At 39.6% G+C, this 12,278-nt stretch overlaps 1 protein-coding gene across 1 annotated transcript in view; it reads right to left on the bottom strand.

Moving 5' to 3' along the window:
* Positions 1 to 9,328, bottom strand: part of LOC144656582 (uncharacterized) — a 432,902-nt gene extending 423,574 nt beyond the window's left edge. The window contains exons 1-3 of the mRNA XM_078516801.1: positions 9,288 to 9,328; positions 7,889 to 7,969; positions 6,634 to 7,014 (exon numbers count right to left, since the gene is read on the bottom strand). Coding sequence (XP_078372927.1) covers positions 6,634 to 7,014; positions 7,889 to 7,943 — 436 coding nt within the window. The 5' untranslated portion in view covers positions 7,944 to 7,969; positions 9,288 to 9,328. The remainder of the gene's footprint in view (positions 1 to 6,633; positions 7,015 to 7,888; positions 7,970 to 9,287) is intronic.
* Positions 9,329 to 12,278: the final 2,950 nt, after the last annotated feature.

Below are 12,278 nucleotides of genomic sequence, written 5' to 3'. Positions count from 1 at the left end.
CTTCCCTCGCGGAGCGAAATTTATAGTCTTGTACCGGGAGCCTAGGCGGGATAAAGTTTCGTTTAGAATTTACGTTCATATTTCTATTTGTTTAATATAGCGATGGCCCCATGAAGTTTTCTTTTTAACATTTAGCTTTTTTTAGATCATTGACAATCGTTTTCCAAAATTCAAATCCGTCCAAAGAGTCGTGCGGAGAGTTCACAAGCTTGGTAAATCTTTATGTTTGTGCCTTGGGCTTGACTATCCGCTCCTCCACAAAGGTCGCTTTGCAAATCACGAGTCAGTTTTCCAGGTCGGTTCCCTCTTTACTGCAGACTGTAATTCCTAAATAGGTGAAGTACTGGCTCATCACAAGGTGCAGCTTTCCAATATTGATTGACAATGGTGCTGTGATGTTCATAAGCAAGCCTTCTGTCTTGTTACAGCTGATTTTGAACCCTACCTGCAGAAGAAATCTATCAAGCTGGTCTGATTTGTTTGTTTTCGACTCAGTTCACCGCCGAATTCGGTCCGCTCTCAAGCACACTGTTTCATACGGGCGATGGTTTGTATCTACCTCTGTCCGCATGGAAAGGAAATTTATGTGAGTTCGGATATTAATGGCTTCTTTTAAACCTCTCTCAAACCATCTGTGATCCAGTATATCGTCTCTTCGATAGTATCCTAGATAGACAGTTTCTGTTCTACTGGCTTTCATATTGTAGATATCTCCGAACCAGCCTTCTCCTTCTTCTATCCAGAAGTACCGTTCGCTCCATATGTGGAAAGGAAGAAAAAGTCGTCTTAATGGTCCTCAGCGACGTGGCCGTTTGAAGCATAATAATCTTCGTCAGAACAAAATATTTGGGATATATGGGATCGTAACAACAAACATTTTCTCGTATGTTATCTAATATTTTCTCCGTCCTTCCTAGAGCAACGGCGTATACGCGATCCTCGTACGCGTCCTGAATGAGGCCGAAATATTCTCCGTTAGGGTAGTGCCAGAGAGGACGAGACGCCGATATGGTTACTGCTCTCTCCATGATCTACAACGGATCGTGAAATGTTTCTGCCCTCATTTCGTCATACAACAGAAAGGCGTGTCCCACCTTCGAACGGGTTGCAGCGTTGGGGACAAAACGGATCCCTTTTCGCGCTTTTCTTCGTTTTCTTGCACTCCTCTAAACACTCTTGGTGCACCGGCTTCCAGAATCAGGATAACGGGAAGCAATGACGAGAACCAGCAACAACCTCAACACACATATGACGCCGCGTCTGGGAATCGAACGCAGGAGAAATCGGTGGGCGGCGAGCGTTCTCACCACGGCGCCACCACTGCTTCATGTCCCTTACCGCGTCTAACCATTCCTTCCCTTCTTTGTTACTGGTTTTGTTTGTTTTTTAAATTTCAATATTCTGTTATTTTTCTTCTTCAGAGACGTTATTATTAGCACTTCTTCCTCATCTTTTTTTTCAGCAGACTTCATTTTTATGTTTTTTTTGGTCACCTTTTACTCTACTCTTTTTCTTATTTGACTTATTTTGAACAAGTTAGAAGATTTGTGATTCGAACGCGCTGAGACGACAAAACATGATTTTTATTTCAACATTTCATTATTGTCTTTCTTGATTGACATTCCGGTTTTTCTCGACTTTTAGCATTTTATGTTTTCGATCAACATTTTTTTAAATTATTTTTCCACACAAGACAATTTTGTACAACACTGTGTTTTATCGACGGTTTTTTTTTTTTCACCGCTTGAGCGGGTTTCGAACCTGCTCCGAGAATTCTTCCAGCATCTCTGTTCTGTCTTTTTGGATTAACCGATCATTTACCCCCAAAAAAGATAAAATAAATAAAATAAAAAGAAGGTCTACTGCAAAAGGAAAGATGGAGGAAGAAGATCAAAAGAGTGATGCAAGCAAAGAAAGAAAACTGAGAAAAATCTGACCAGAAGAAAACAACCTGAGAAAGATATAGACAGAAAAAAATCACCTATTAAAAATTTATCTCTTTTTAGGTTTTGTCCGGGATTAGGTGAGTACTACACATGTTACTTTAAATTCAAAATTCAGAATTCAGAATCCAATTCAAAGTTTAATTCTGAATTGAGAGAGTAACTTTTGCCCGCGCAGTTGTAATACAGAGAAACTGCAGTAAAGCGCATAAAATTGTGCTACAAAGAAAAGGTAAACGCCACAGCGTGAACTATCAAGATTTGTTATACCCCCAACTGAAATGCAGTTTTTTATTGCATGGACGGGAGCATATCACGTGACGCGCGTCAAAACTGTATAACTCCCTAGGGCGAACAAAACTCACTAACTCCCTAGGGCGACAACAGGTTCAACATTGGACTTGCACTTGATCAGTAAACCACGGTATCAAGTCCGGTATTAACGCAAAGCAATTCAAAGTTGTGGATAAACGGTAAACTTTTAGTCATCGTGTTTCTTCGTACTCGGGAGTCAACAGTTAAGTTATAAAATGTTTTTTACATACAAAAATTTCATTTGGCTCAAAGAAGAATACATCTCAATGCAAATTGGAAAGCTTGAAGTATCGCGCAGTGTTAACAATTTCAGTGAATAAATTTATGTAGTTTTCAACGATGGAAAATTTAGTGATGAATGAATGAAGACAACAAAGCGTTTAAGTTCAGTTAGGAGGTATAACAAAACATTTAATGATTGTCCCTGCGGGAAACAGTGAGTTTGTTTCCCTTCGATGTTCCCCTTGATGGGAAAAAAACTGGATGCACTTGGGAGGTCTGTCAAACACTTGACAATATAGGCGCATTTGGTCATATTTACACGTTAATTTGCGCCATAGAAATCTTAAATATTATTAGAGTCGCCTTGAGCGACTCTTAGTTCTTCCTTGCCTAGCAATCTCCCGCGTGCATCCTTAACTCAATAATGCACGATGTGACGTTTACGATTTGTTAAATTGTATGTGGCACAGGATGTTTAACTTTCGTAAAGAAAATAAAAGATTTTCATTTTCCGCTGAAAATTGACTGGTCCGATCTTACATAGCCAGCTTCTTAATTGTAAAACTCTGTTGCGTATAATATTTAACAATTAGAAGAGCTCGAGATTTCTATGAGGTGATGTATAGTTGAGGCCGATGGCCAAATCAGCTATCACCTCTTATAGTTCACCGCTAAATTTTCTCCGATTCAGATTGGTTTAAATTGATCACGTGACGCGCTAGTGTTCGTCCGCCGGAGGGCACTATCAGCCCTTATAGTTCACCACTAAATTTTCTCCGATTCTGATTGGTTTAAATTGAACACGTGACGCGATAGTGTTCGTCCGCCGGAGGGCACTATCAGCCCTTATAGTTCACCACTAAGTTTTCTCCGATTCTGATTGGTTTAAATTGAACACGTGACTCGATAGTGCCCGTCCGCCGGAGGGCACTATCAGCCCATAGTGCCCTTCCGTGAAAAATGCCTGATTGATAGTGCCCGCCCGTGACTGTTTTTTGTAAACAAGCGTGCCTGCAGACAAAAAAAACCAACCAAATTCACTGCATTTAGTAGGTTTCTTGTAAAGACTATTAGTAGTTCCTCGACAGAAACACTCTATTGTTAAATTAGTGCCCTTCCGTGGAAAATGCCCGGATCGATAGTGCCCGCCCGTGACTGTTTTTTGTAAACAAGCTGCCTGCAGACAAAAGAACCCAACCAAATTCACTGCAGTTAGTGGGTTTCTAGTCTGGTTTTGTTTCGTTTGTTAAATTTCGGCTTTCAATTGAGTTTTTTATCCTGAAAAGTAAAAATAATTCACGATGCTCGTTTTTGTGGGGGCAAAGCCGCCACATTGTTATCGACTGCGGGATTTATTTATTTGTGTGTGGGTTTGCTTGTGTCACGTGGTCTTCTGCGAGAGAGCCTGGGGATGAGTCGGCGGTGCGTGTCGAGTAGGCCATATTGGATCTTGGCGTGTTGTACGTTTCGTGTGGTTTCTTTGATTTCACTGAGCTGTCCTTTTAGTTGCTCGTCATTACAGCAGCTCACGAAGTCATACAAGCCAACATTTCGTTTGACTGGAAGTCTGTGCAGGTTGCACATCAATTCAAGAGGAGCTTTTACGCTTACGCAAGCCAATATTGAAAGCCGCAGAAACAGCACAATTTAATACATTTGTACTTGAATCAGTCTATATGGCTATATGTTCTGATATATGTAAATTATTCTGCAATGCATACCTACGGAGCGATATAATAAACAAACCATTTTAGTGCTACTGGTTAAAAAAGAAAAAAAAAAAAAGGAAAAAAGAAAAAAATTTTCCCCTCTGGGATTCGAACTCGGGCCTCTGGCGAACTCTCGTTCCCCAGTCAGATCCCTACCCAACTGCGCTACGCTTACATTCTTAATGACGTAAGGGCGAAAATATTGTATATCAATGTAACAGACATTCCGCTGTTTATCTGTTATCATGTGCATCAAAGAAATGTTTGAATCACCTGCTGCTCATAAATTTTCAAGGAATGAATTTGCAAAAAATCACAAAGATTATTTGCCGCAATAAATAGCAGCCTTAAGGTAATTGAATGTACTAAATGAATTCACAAAAAAGAAGAATCAAATTTGAAATTATCAAGCCCCCACACGTACGCATCGCGGACCGATTTTTGTATGTGCGCGCGGAAGAAAATTAAGTGGTGAACAATAAAGACAATAGAGTGTTTCTGTCTCGGAACTATCGGTCTAATAGTTGCCCCTTGGAAATTTGATGTACTTAAAACTAGCATATTAGCCCTCGAAGCTTCGCTTCTCGGGCTAATATTTGTTTTAAGAACATCAAATTTCCCGGGGCAACTATCAGCCGATAGTTCCTCGACAGAAACACTCTATTGTTAAAATTGTGCCCGCCGAAGTAAAATGCCCGGATCGATAGTACCTGCCCGTGATTTTTTTTTGTAAACAAGCGTGCCTACAGACAAAAAAACCCAACCAAATTCACTGCATTTAGTGGGTTTCTTGTCTGGTTTTGTTTCGTGTGTTAAATTTCGGCTTTCAATTGAGGTTTTAATTCTGAAAAGTAAAAACTAATTCACGATGCTCGTTTTTGTATGGGCGCGCGGAAGAAAATTTAGTGGTGAACAATAAAGACAATAGAGTGTTTCTGTCTCGGAACTATCGGTCTGATAGTTGCCCCTTGGAAATTTGATGTTCTTAAAACTAACATATTAAGCATTTTAAGAACATCAATTTTCCGCGGGGCAACTATCAGCCGATAGTTCCTCGACAGAAACACTCTATTGTTAAAGTAGTGCCCGCTCGAGAAAAATGCCCGGATAGATAGTGCCCGCCCGTGAAAGTTTTTTGTAAACAAGCGTGTCTACACACAAACTACCCAACCAAAAATCACTGCATTTCGTGGGTTTCTTGTCTGGTTTTGTTTCGTTTGTTAAATTTCGGCTTTCAATTGAGTTTTTATCCTGAAAAGTAAAAAATAATTTACGATGCTCGTTTTTGAATGGGTGCGCGGAAGAAAATTTAGTGGTGAACAATAAAAACGATAGAGTGTTTCAGTCTCGGAACTATCGGTCTGATAGTTGCTCCTTAAAAATTTGATTTTCTTAAACTTAGCATATTAGCCCTTTGAAGCTTCGCTTCTCTCAGCCGATAGTTCCTCGACAGAAACAGTCTATTGTTTAAATATAATTAAGAGAGAATAATCTAATTGTTTCTAACTCATTTTCCTCTAGATAACAATTTCTTATGACACATGGAGTTATTTTTCACATTTGAAGTAACATTAAATTTCACGCTTTAATGAAATCGTTCGCGGACTGAATTGTGGTTTGAAGCTAATCCGTTCCTTCGGTAAATTTTGACGTTTTGACTGTAAATTTCCTTCTTTTAGTCTTTTTCAATTATATTTCTAGACGTTCTATCAAAACTTACGAGAAACAAGAAAATGTCGCCATTCTCTTGACGACTTTCAGCCACTGCAAACCAATGGCTGATAGTACAGGGGCGGATCCAGGATTTTTCGAAGGGGGTGGCTGTTTACAAATATTTTGTTTATTATTTTATTTTAGCCCCAGGCTTGTTATGGAAGGAGTGGATGTTAACAAATATTTTAACTTTGTCTGAGCTAACAATATCAACAATTTTACACGTTACTAAGTGCCATTATCTTTACTTCCTTTTCATTGTATTTATGTTAGTTTTTGCTGGATCGAGAGTGGCTAGCCACACAATACACTCCCCCCTGGATCCGCCCCTGTACTGTACAGTAGCCGAGCAAATCAGATTACAGCATTTGCATTAGTATACTAGCAGAAATTTTACTAAGAAGCCGATGACTCCAATGAAGATAACAGGAAATAAATCAAGTTAAAAGTAACAAAATATATTTATTCTCCCTCCCTATCACATTATACTATCCAAATTGTCTCCAACTTTAACTCACTTATTCCTAGAAATTTCCGTCTCTTCTACCGATCCTTGTGCAAAGCGTTTGTTAAAGGATAAAAAAGCAACTGTGTAAAATATAAGGTTCGTCAACTAAAGCTTCTCTCAAAGATGTTCAAACGTCCGTCTGACGGTTAAATCGGTAAGTGTCGGAATGTAACAGTTTCAACCTCTGACATAAACCCTCTGTACGACGATAAACACTGCTTACCTTTTGTTGTACTGTAATTGTAAGAGGCTTTGAAGATAGTGCGAGAAAAGAGATTCGTTTTCAACTGGATCATCATCAAACGGCCACTTGACTGCACTGTGAATGATTGCTTTGTTCCGGTAAAACTTCCCAATAACGTATTCTGTGTATTATTTCCGTCGTATATAGACAACCAGTCTTGTATCGTGGTATATCGGTTAAAGAGAAAATCCGCCAGTTGAAAAATATCAAAGCCTAACCGGATATGATGTCCCGGTAAGGCCGTGATAACACAGCTGCAATGTAAGTATACACAGACCCACCGAGGCTTCCCCAATGAATTGAAGTTAATGGTCCTTCTGGCGTCATCTAAGTCAAAGTCGCATCGTGTGCAATACACAACTGTAAATTAGAATGCGATAATGTCAGATATGCGGTTATAATTAAAAAAAGAGAAATTGCAACACTTGTAAGATAAAGGAAATCAAACTGTTATGAGAAATGTGATATTGTTTAGGCTGTTTCAAAAAGCAAATAACTCGGAAGCAAAAATAGCGTACATATTGTTAAGAAGTAGAAGATTAATTGACTCAGATTACTCCTTGTGATGTTTTTTTATGTTTTGGAAGCAAGGTCGTTGGTCCAATCAAAATTGCAATGTTTTTTTTTTCGCAGCGGAAAAAAATCCAAACTCGGCGCCAAGTAGACAATTTTTCTTGCTGCTAGACACGTGAAAGTCTTCTCTAAATTATATAACCGACTTTCAAATGTTCAATCCGTCGATGTCGGTTTCACACCCTCCCTATTCCGATTATTTGTACCCCTGGATATAATTTCCCTTCCATCCAAAATTTCCATGTAAACCCAGTAACTTCCTCAAAGAACATTGTAGTTCAATGTGAAATGGATAATAAACAAGTTTGCAAACAAAGTGCACATCAATTACATCTTTTCATCCTAGTGGCTTTTGCAATACATCGCTCATGAGATACTTTAAAACGCTGCATGTTAGCGAAACGGTTTTTATATGACGTTACTGAAAACCCCTTTTTGAAATAAACTCAACTGTAAACAGCCAAGCCAAAACCCCTGACGAAATTCTAAGCCCAGAGAGGTATAACCAGCGTTTTACCATGTTTGTCCGATTTTTACTTACTGTATCTACCTTTTACTGTAAACAAAATAATCCCATGTTTATACATGTCATGACAATTATATGTTTTTCATGCCACAGAAATGTTTTCGTCTCAAATGATTTTATCATCCAACATTTTACCTTTAAGATTCCACACGACAATCACGAGCAGACATAAATGTATCCACTTGCACATCGTTAACAAGTTCTTTCCAAACTTTGCTAAAAGAAAGAAACGACAGTAAATGAAGAAGCGTTCTCAAGTTGAATACTCGGAAAAAAGATTTTCCGAGTTCCCCCAACGGGAGTCGAATCCATGACCTTCCAGAATACCGGTTGGACGCTCTGGAAGGTCATGGGTTCGACTCCCGTTGGGGAACTCGGAAAATCTTTTTTCCGAGTATTCAACTTGAGAACGCTTCTTCATTTACTTTCACTTATCCAAGTTGCCATTTCACTTTACAAAGAAACGACATTTTATTAATTTATGTGCCAGGTAAAAATTCAACTTAAGGGTAGGGTGGGGTGCTGGATATTAGTTATCAGTTAAGATCTCAGCCATTTCTTAACTATCGATTAACATCTTACCTATTTCTCAGCTGTCGGTTCTAATTTTGACAGAAAGCAGTTAGTTTTACCTCACCTTAATTTTACAGATTTTTTTTTTGGTTAGTGTGGACTATCTTTCGGTCTCGTGCGATTATTTACGAAGAGCATTCGAGTGCTTCGGATCTCTTACAGGAAATCTGGAACATTCCAAAGAACATTACAGCGACCATACGACTACCACTGCCAAATATTGAAGAAGTCCGAAAAGGTCGAAAGCACGTCCAAGCGCATACGTATAAGACGTGCATAAAGAAAGTCAGTTATAAGCAATAAAGTCAATGGAGGAAGGGTTACAAGAGACCAGTTATACAAAATAACTTAAAGAAGTAGAACTTTACACCTAAGAAAAGGCGCCACTATGTTGCCCAGTGAAAGAACGTCTGAGGGGTTTCTTGTTAACGGTACCAAAATAATACAAGGCCCACTTGTACAAATTAAACAGCAGCGAAGTGAAGCCGGATCTTGGCGTAGATCAGGATCAGCGATATAGAGTAAAACGATAAACAAATGCAAGGCTGCTCGGACAATCAGCCTTGCATTTGGTTTATCGGTTTCTTGTTGGTTTCCATGTGTTTTAGAATGTTCAGGAGTGGTTTTTGGCCAGGGGTCGTCTGTTTTTCTCAAACATTTCATTTGTGGTCGAAAACGTATCAGAGTATTTCCGAGGACCTTACGACTCTTTTGATTTCCGACTCCTTTGATTACTTCCGACTCTTTTGATTACTTGCTTGTAATCCGTTTCAGTTTTTAAACTCTCTTTTATATAACTATTTCAAGTATTAGACATAAGTTTAAACTCTATTTTTACAACTATTTTTAAATTTTAGATATATTATATTTTTAGAAAATGTATTTAGCAGGGCCCCTCTGGATACCAGCCACTGTGCTGAATGGGCCACCCTGCATAAATAAAGTTTACCTTTACCTTTACCTATGATCTTGGCCTCTGGATACCAGCCACTGTGCTGAATGGGCCACCCTGCATAAATAAAGTTTACCTTTACCTTTACCTATGATCTTACTGAAGATCAAAAACGCTTCATTATCAGCAAATGCGTAACATGTGAATTAGGAGGGACTTTTATTGGCATTGACCAGACAGCGGGTAATGCTGGCGTAATCAGGGTCACAAATGGCCCGAAAGGCTTCTTTCTAAGGTATCTCAGTTTAAGTCAGTGCCGCAAATGGTTTTTATCGCAATTGTTTTAATTTTTTTTTCTTTATCGAAAACGTCCATAGGCGGAATACCTCCTATTCAGCCCGGGGGTGGGGCTTTTGAGGCCCGCCCTGACTTTAAACGCTTATAACTTTTTCACGATTCAGCCAAACCCTGCCAAACTTTGTGAGTTTATCTAAAATTTATCTGGAATTAATTTGGTAGCATAGAATGTTGTGTCAGGAACTTGACATTACCATGGCAAGGGAGAAGCGCGAGCCACAGTCACTTCTACCTTTACTAGTAAAGGTAGAAGTGACTGTGGCTCGCGCTTGGATATTTGCAGCCCAAAACGTGAAATATGTTAAAAAATCAATTTTATACAAATTTAAAACAGGGACAATGAAGGGAAGAGAATTTTGGATTACTGTCCATGACAAAGATAATAGTTGCTCTGCATTTGTCCTTAATTTTTCCTGACAAATATTATCTTTAACGCATTTGTCTGTGTTTTGAGCAGGACAAATCATGATATTGAACTTAGATTTACACCACATTTGTCCACATTTACACCCAGAAGCAAATGCACAATTATCCTATTTATCTTTGGGACAAATGTCATATTTGTCTTCAAATCAAATACCGACAAATGTGACAAATATCATATTTGAACCACATTTGGACTGCATTTGTCTGATGTCAAATCTGTTTTTTCATCCAGTGACTGCTTTTTAAGTAATGAAATACGTCATGACGGCATCGCTAAATGTCATCAGGCGAGTGGACTGGGCCTTTTAGGAAATTTCGCGCATCTTTGTTACAGCCTTACTTGCAACCCCACGGCACGAGGTCACAATTTCAAAAACAGTACAGTGGAACCCCGTTAATACGGACACCAAGGGGACAAGCCAAATTGTCCGTATTATCGGGGTGTCCGTATTAAGCGGGGTTTCAGAAAAAAGTCACAAATACATGTTTTATCGACACAAAGACGAAGGCAAACGTTTCTGCGGCAACAAAACGTTGTTTAATTGTACTTTAACTGTGACACATGCAAACTGTGAACGAAAATCTTACGATCTAGTCAGACACTCGAACTAAACTTTAATAAACTCCGCAGTGGAACCCCGCTTTACGGACACCCGCTTAATACGGACACCCCGGTATTACGGACAGTTTCGTTGGTCCCGACGAAAACCTCATACATTTTCTCTAAAATAAACCCACTTTATACGGACACTCGTGTATACGGACAACGGACACTTTTCCGTGTCCCCACCTGAGTGACAAACTCTTATACATTGTCAACCCCACTTTACGGACACTGTTTATCTGTGCACGGTCAATGTTCATTGTCACAATCATTTGCTAACTTCACCCTGGTAAAATAATGAAAGAATTCGTTAAAACGATTTTAATTTATAACAAAGAGTAGCTTAATAGCGTCAGTGGCTTGCAAAGGTTTTGTCGAGTCTTCCGTCTGCCTGCTTGGGCCGCAAAATGCCCCAAATCTTTTCGATTTTCAAACGTTTTCCTTTAGCGACAGAATCAAAGTCAAAACAAACGCTCGCAAAGCGTGCCGTTCGACCATATAACACCAGATCTTAAGGAGTTAGGCTGGCTCCCCGTGAGTAGTTAATTATCTGACGTTTACGGTAGGTATTCTTGGGTTTAAATGTGTCAAGGGACTAGCGCCCAATTATTTGTGTGATCGCTTTGTAACACGTTCTGTTGTGCATGACTGTAACACGAGAAAGAAGAACAGTTTCAATATCCCAGGTTATAAATCGGCCTCTGAACAACGCACGATATAGCGCTATTACCCTTTGGAATTCCTTACCACGTGCGGTTAGACTACGAGCAGTCCAGAAAATGGGACGATGCGGGGCGAGGCGAGAACATTCTCGTCCCCATAGCCCTTTCGTTTCTCTTAGCCGGTTTGGCACGAGAAAACGAAGGGCTCTGGGGACATAGTATTCTTGAATTAATTCGCATTTTTTTGATTGGCTGTTTTGGAACAAAGAATTCCTTAACGAAAGTCGAAAACGTAACTACTCTCTCATACATTCTTTTGAAACGTCATGACTGCATACATGAAGACCGGAAGTCCTAGAATCTAGGACTGGAAATCCTGTGTCCCCCAGAGCCCTTCGTTTTCTCTTGCCAAGGCCCAGCCGGCTAAGAGAAACGAAAGGGCTATGGGGACGAGAATGAGGCGAGAAGCGAAAAAAAAAATGGGACTACCGGCAAAGCCACAGCGTTTGAATTAAGCGTTGCTCTCAAAACGCAAAAATATGATTGGCCTACGCTTGGAGCGTTGACAGCAAGATGTCAACACGTTGTCAACACTTGCGTGTCAAATTGCGAAGCGATGGGAGCGGAAGCTTTTGAGTTCTTGGGCTCCCGAAATCCGTTCTCGAGGCTTCTTTTGTCGCTATAATATTGCATCTCTGAAGAAAATTTTTGAAAAAAAAAGGGCGGCGAAGGCCTTATATAATAAGGACAACAGTAAAGGATGTGAGAAAGAAAGACGTCTGGCAGAATTCGGCTGTTTAATTGACAAATTTCAAAACAAACTCCGACGCTCCGGGAAGAACTTTCACTTCGCGAAGAGAACACAGCGCGGTTTAAAAAAGTACTCGATGGTCGACTTTTTCCGCCAGAAATTGTTTACAGAAGCTTTCAAAATTAATTCAGTGTATGTGCAGCAAGTTTGCCAAAATACTGAGCGAAAATGTTAGAGACGAATTCAACCAAATTAATTTT

Source organism: Oculina patagonica, chromosome 6 (genome assembly GCF_052425735.1).
Source record: "Oculina patagonica isolate OP01 chromosome 6, crgOcupat, whole genome shotgun sequence".
NCBI lineage: Eukaryota > Metazoa > Cnidaria > Anthozoa > Scleractinia > Oculinidae > Oculina > Oculina patagonica.
The sequence above is the reverse complement of the archived record's forward strand: the minus strand, read 5'-3'. Positions and strand labels throughout refer to the sequence as shown.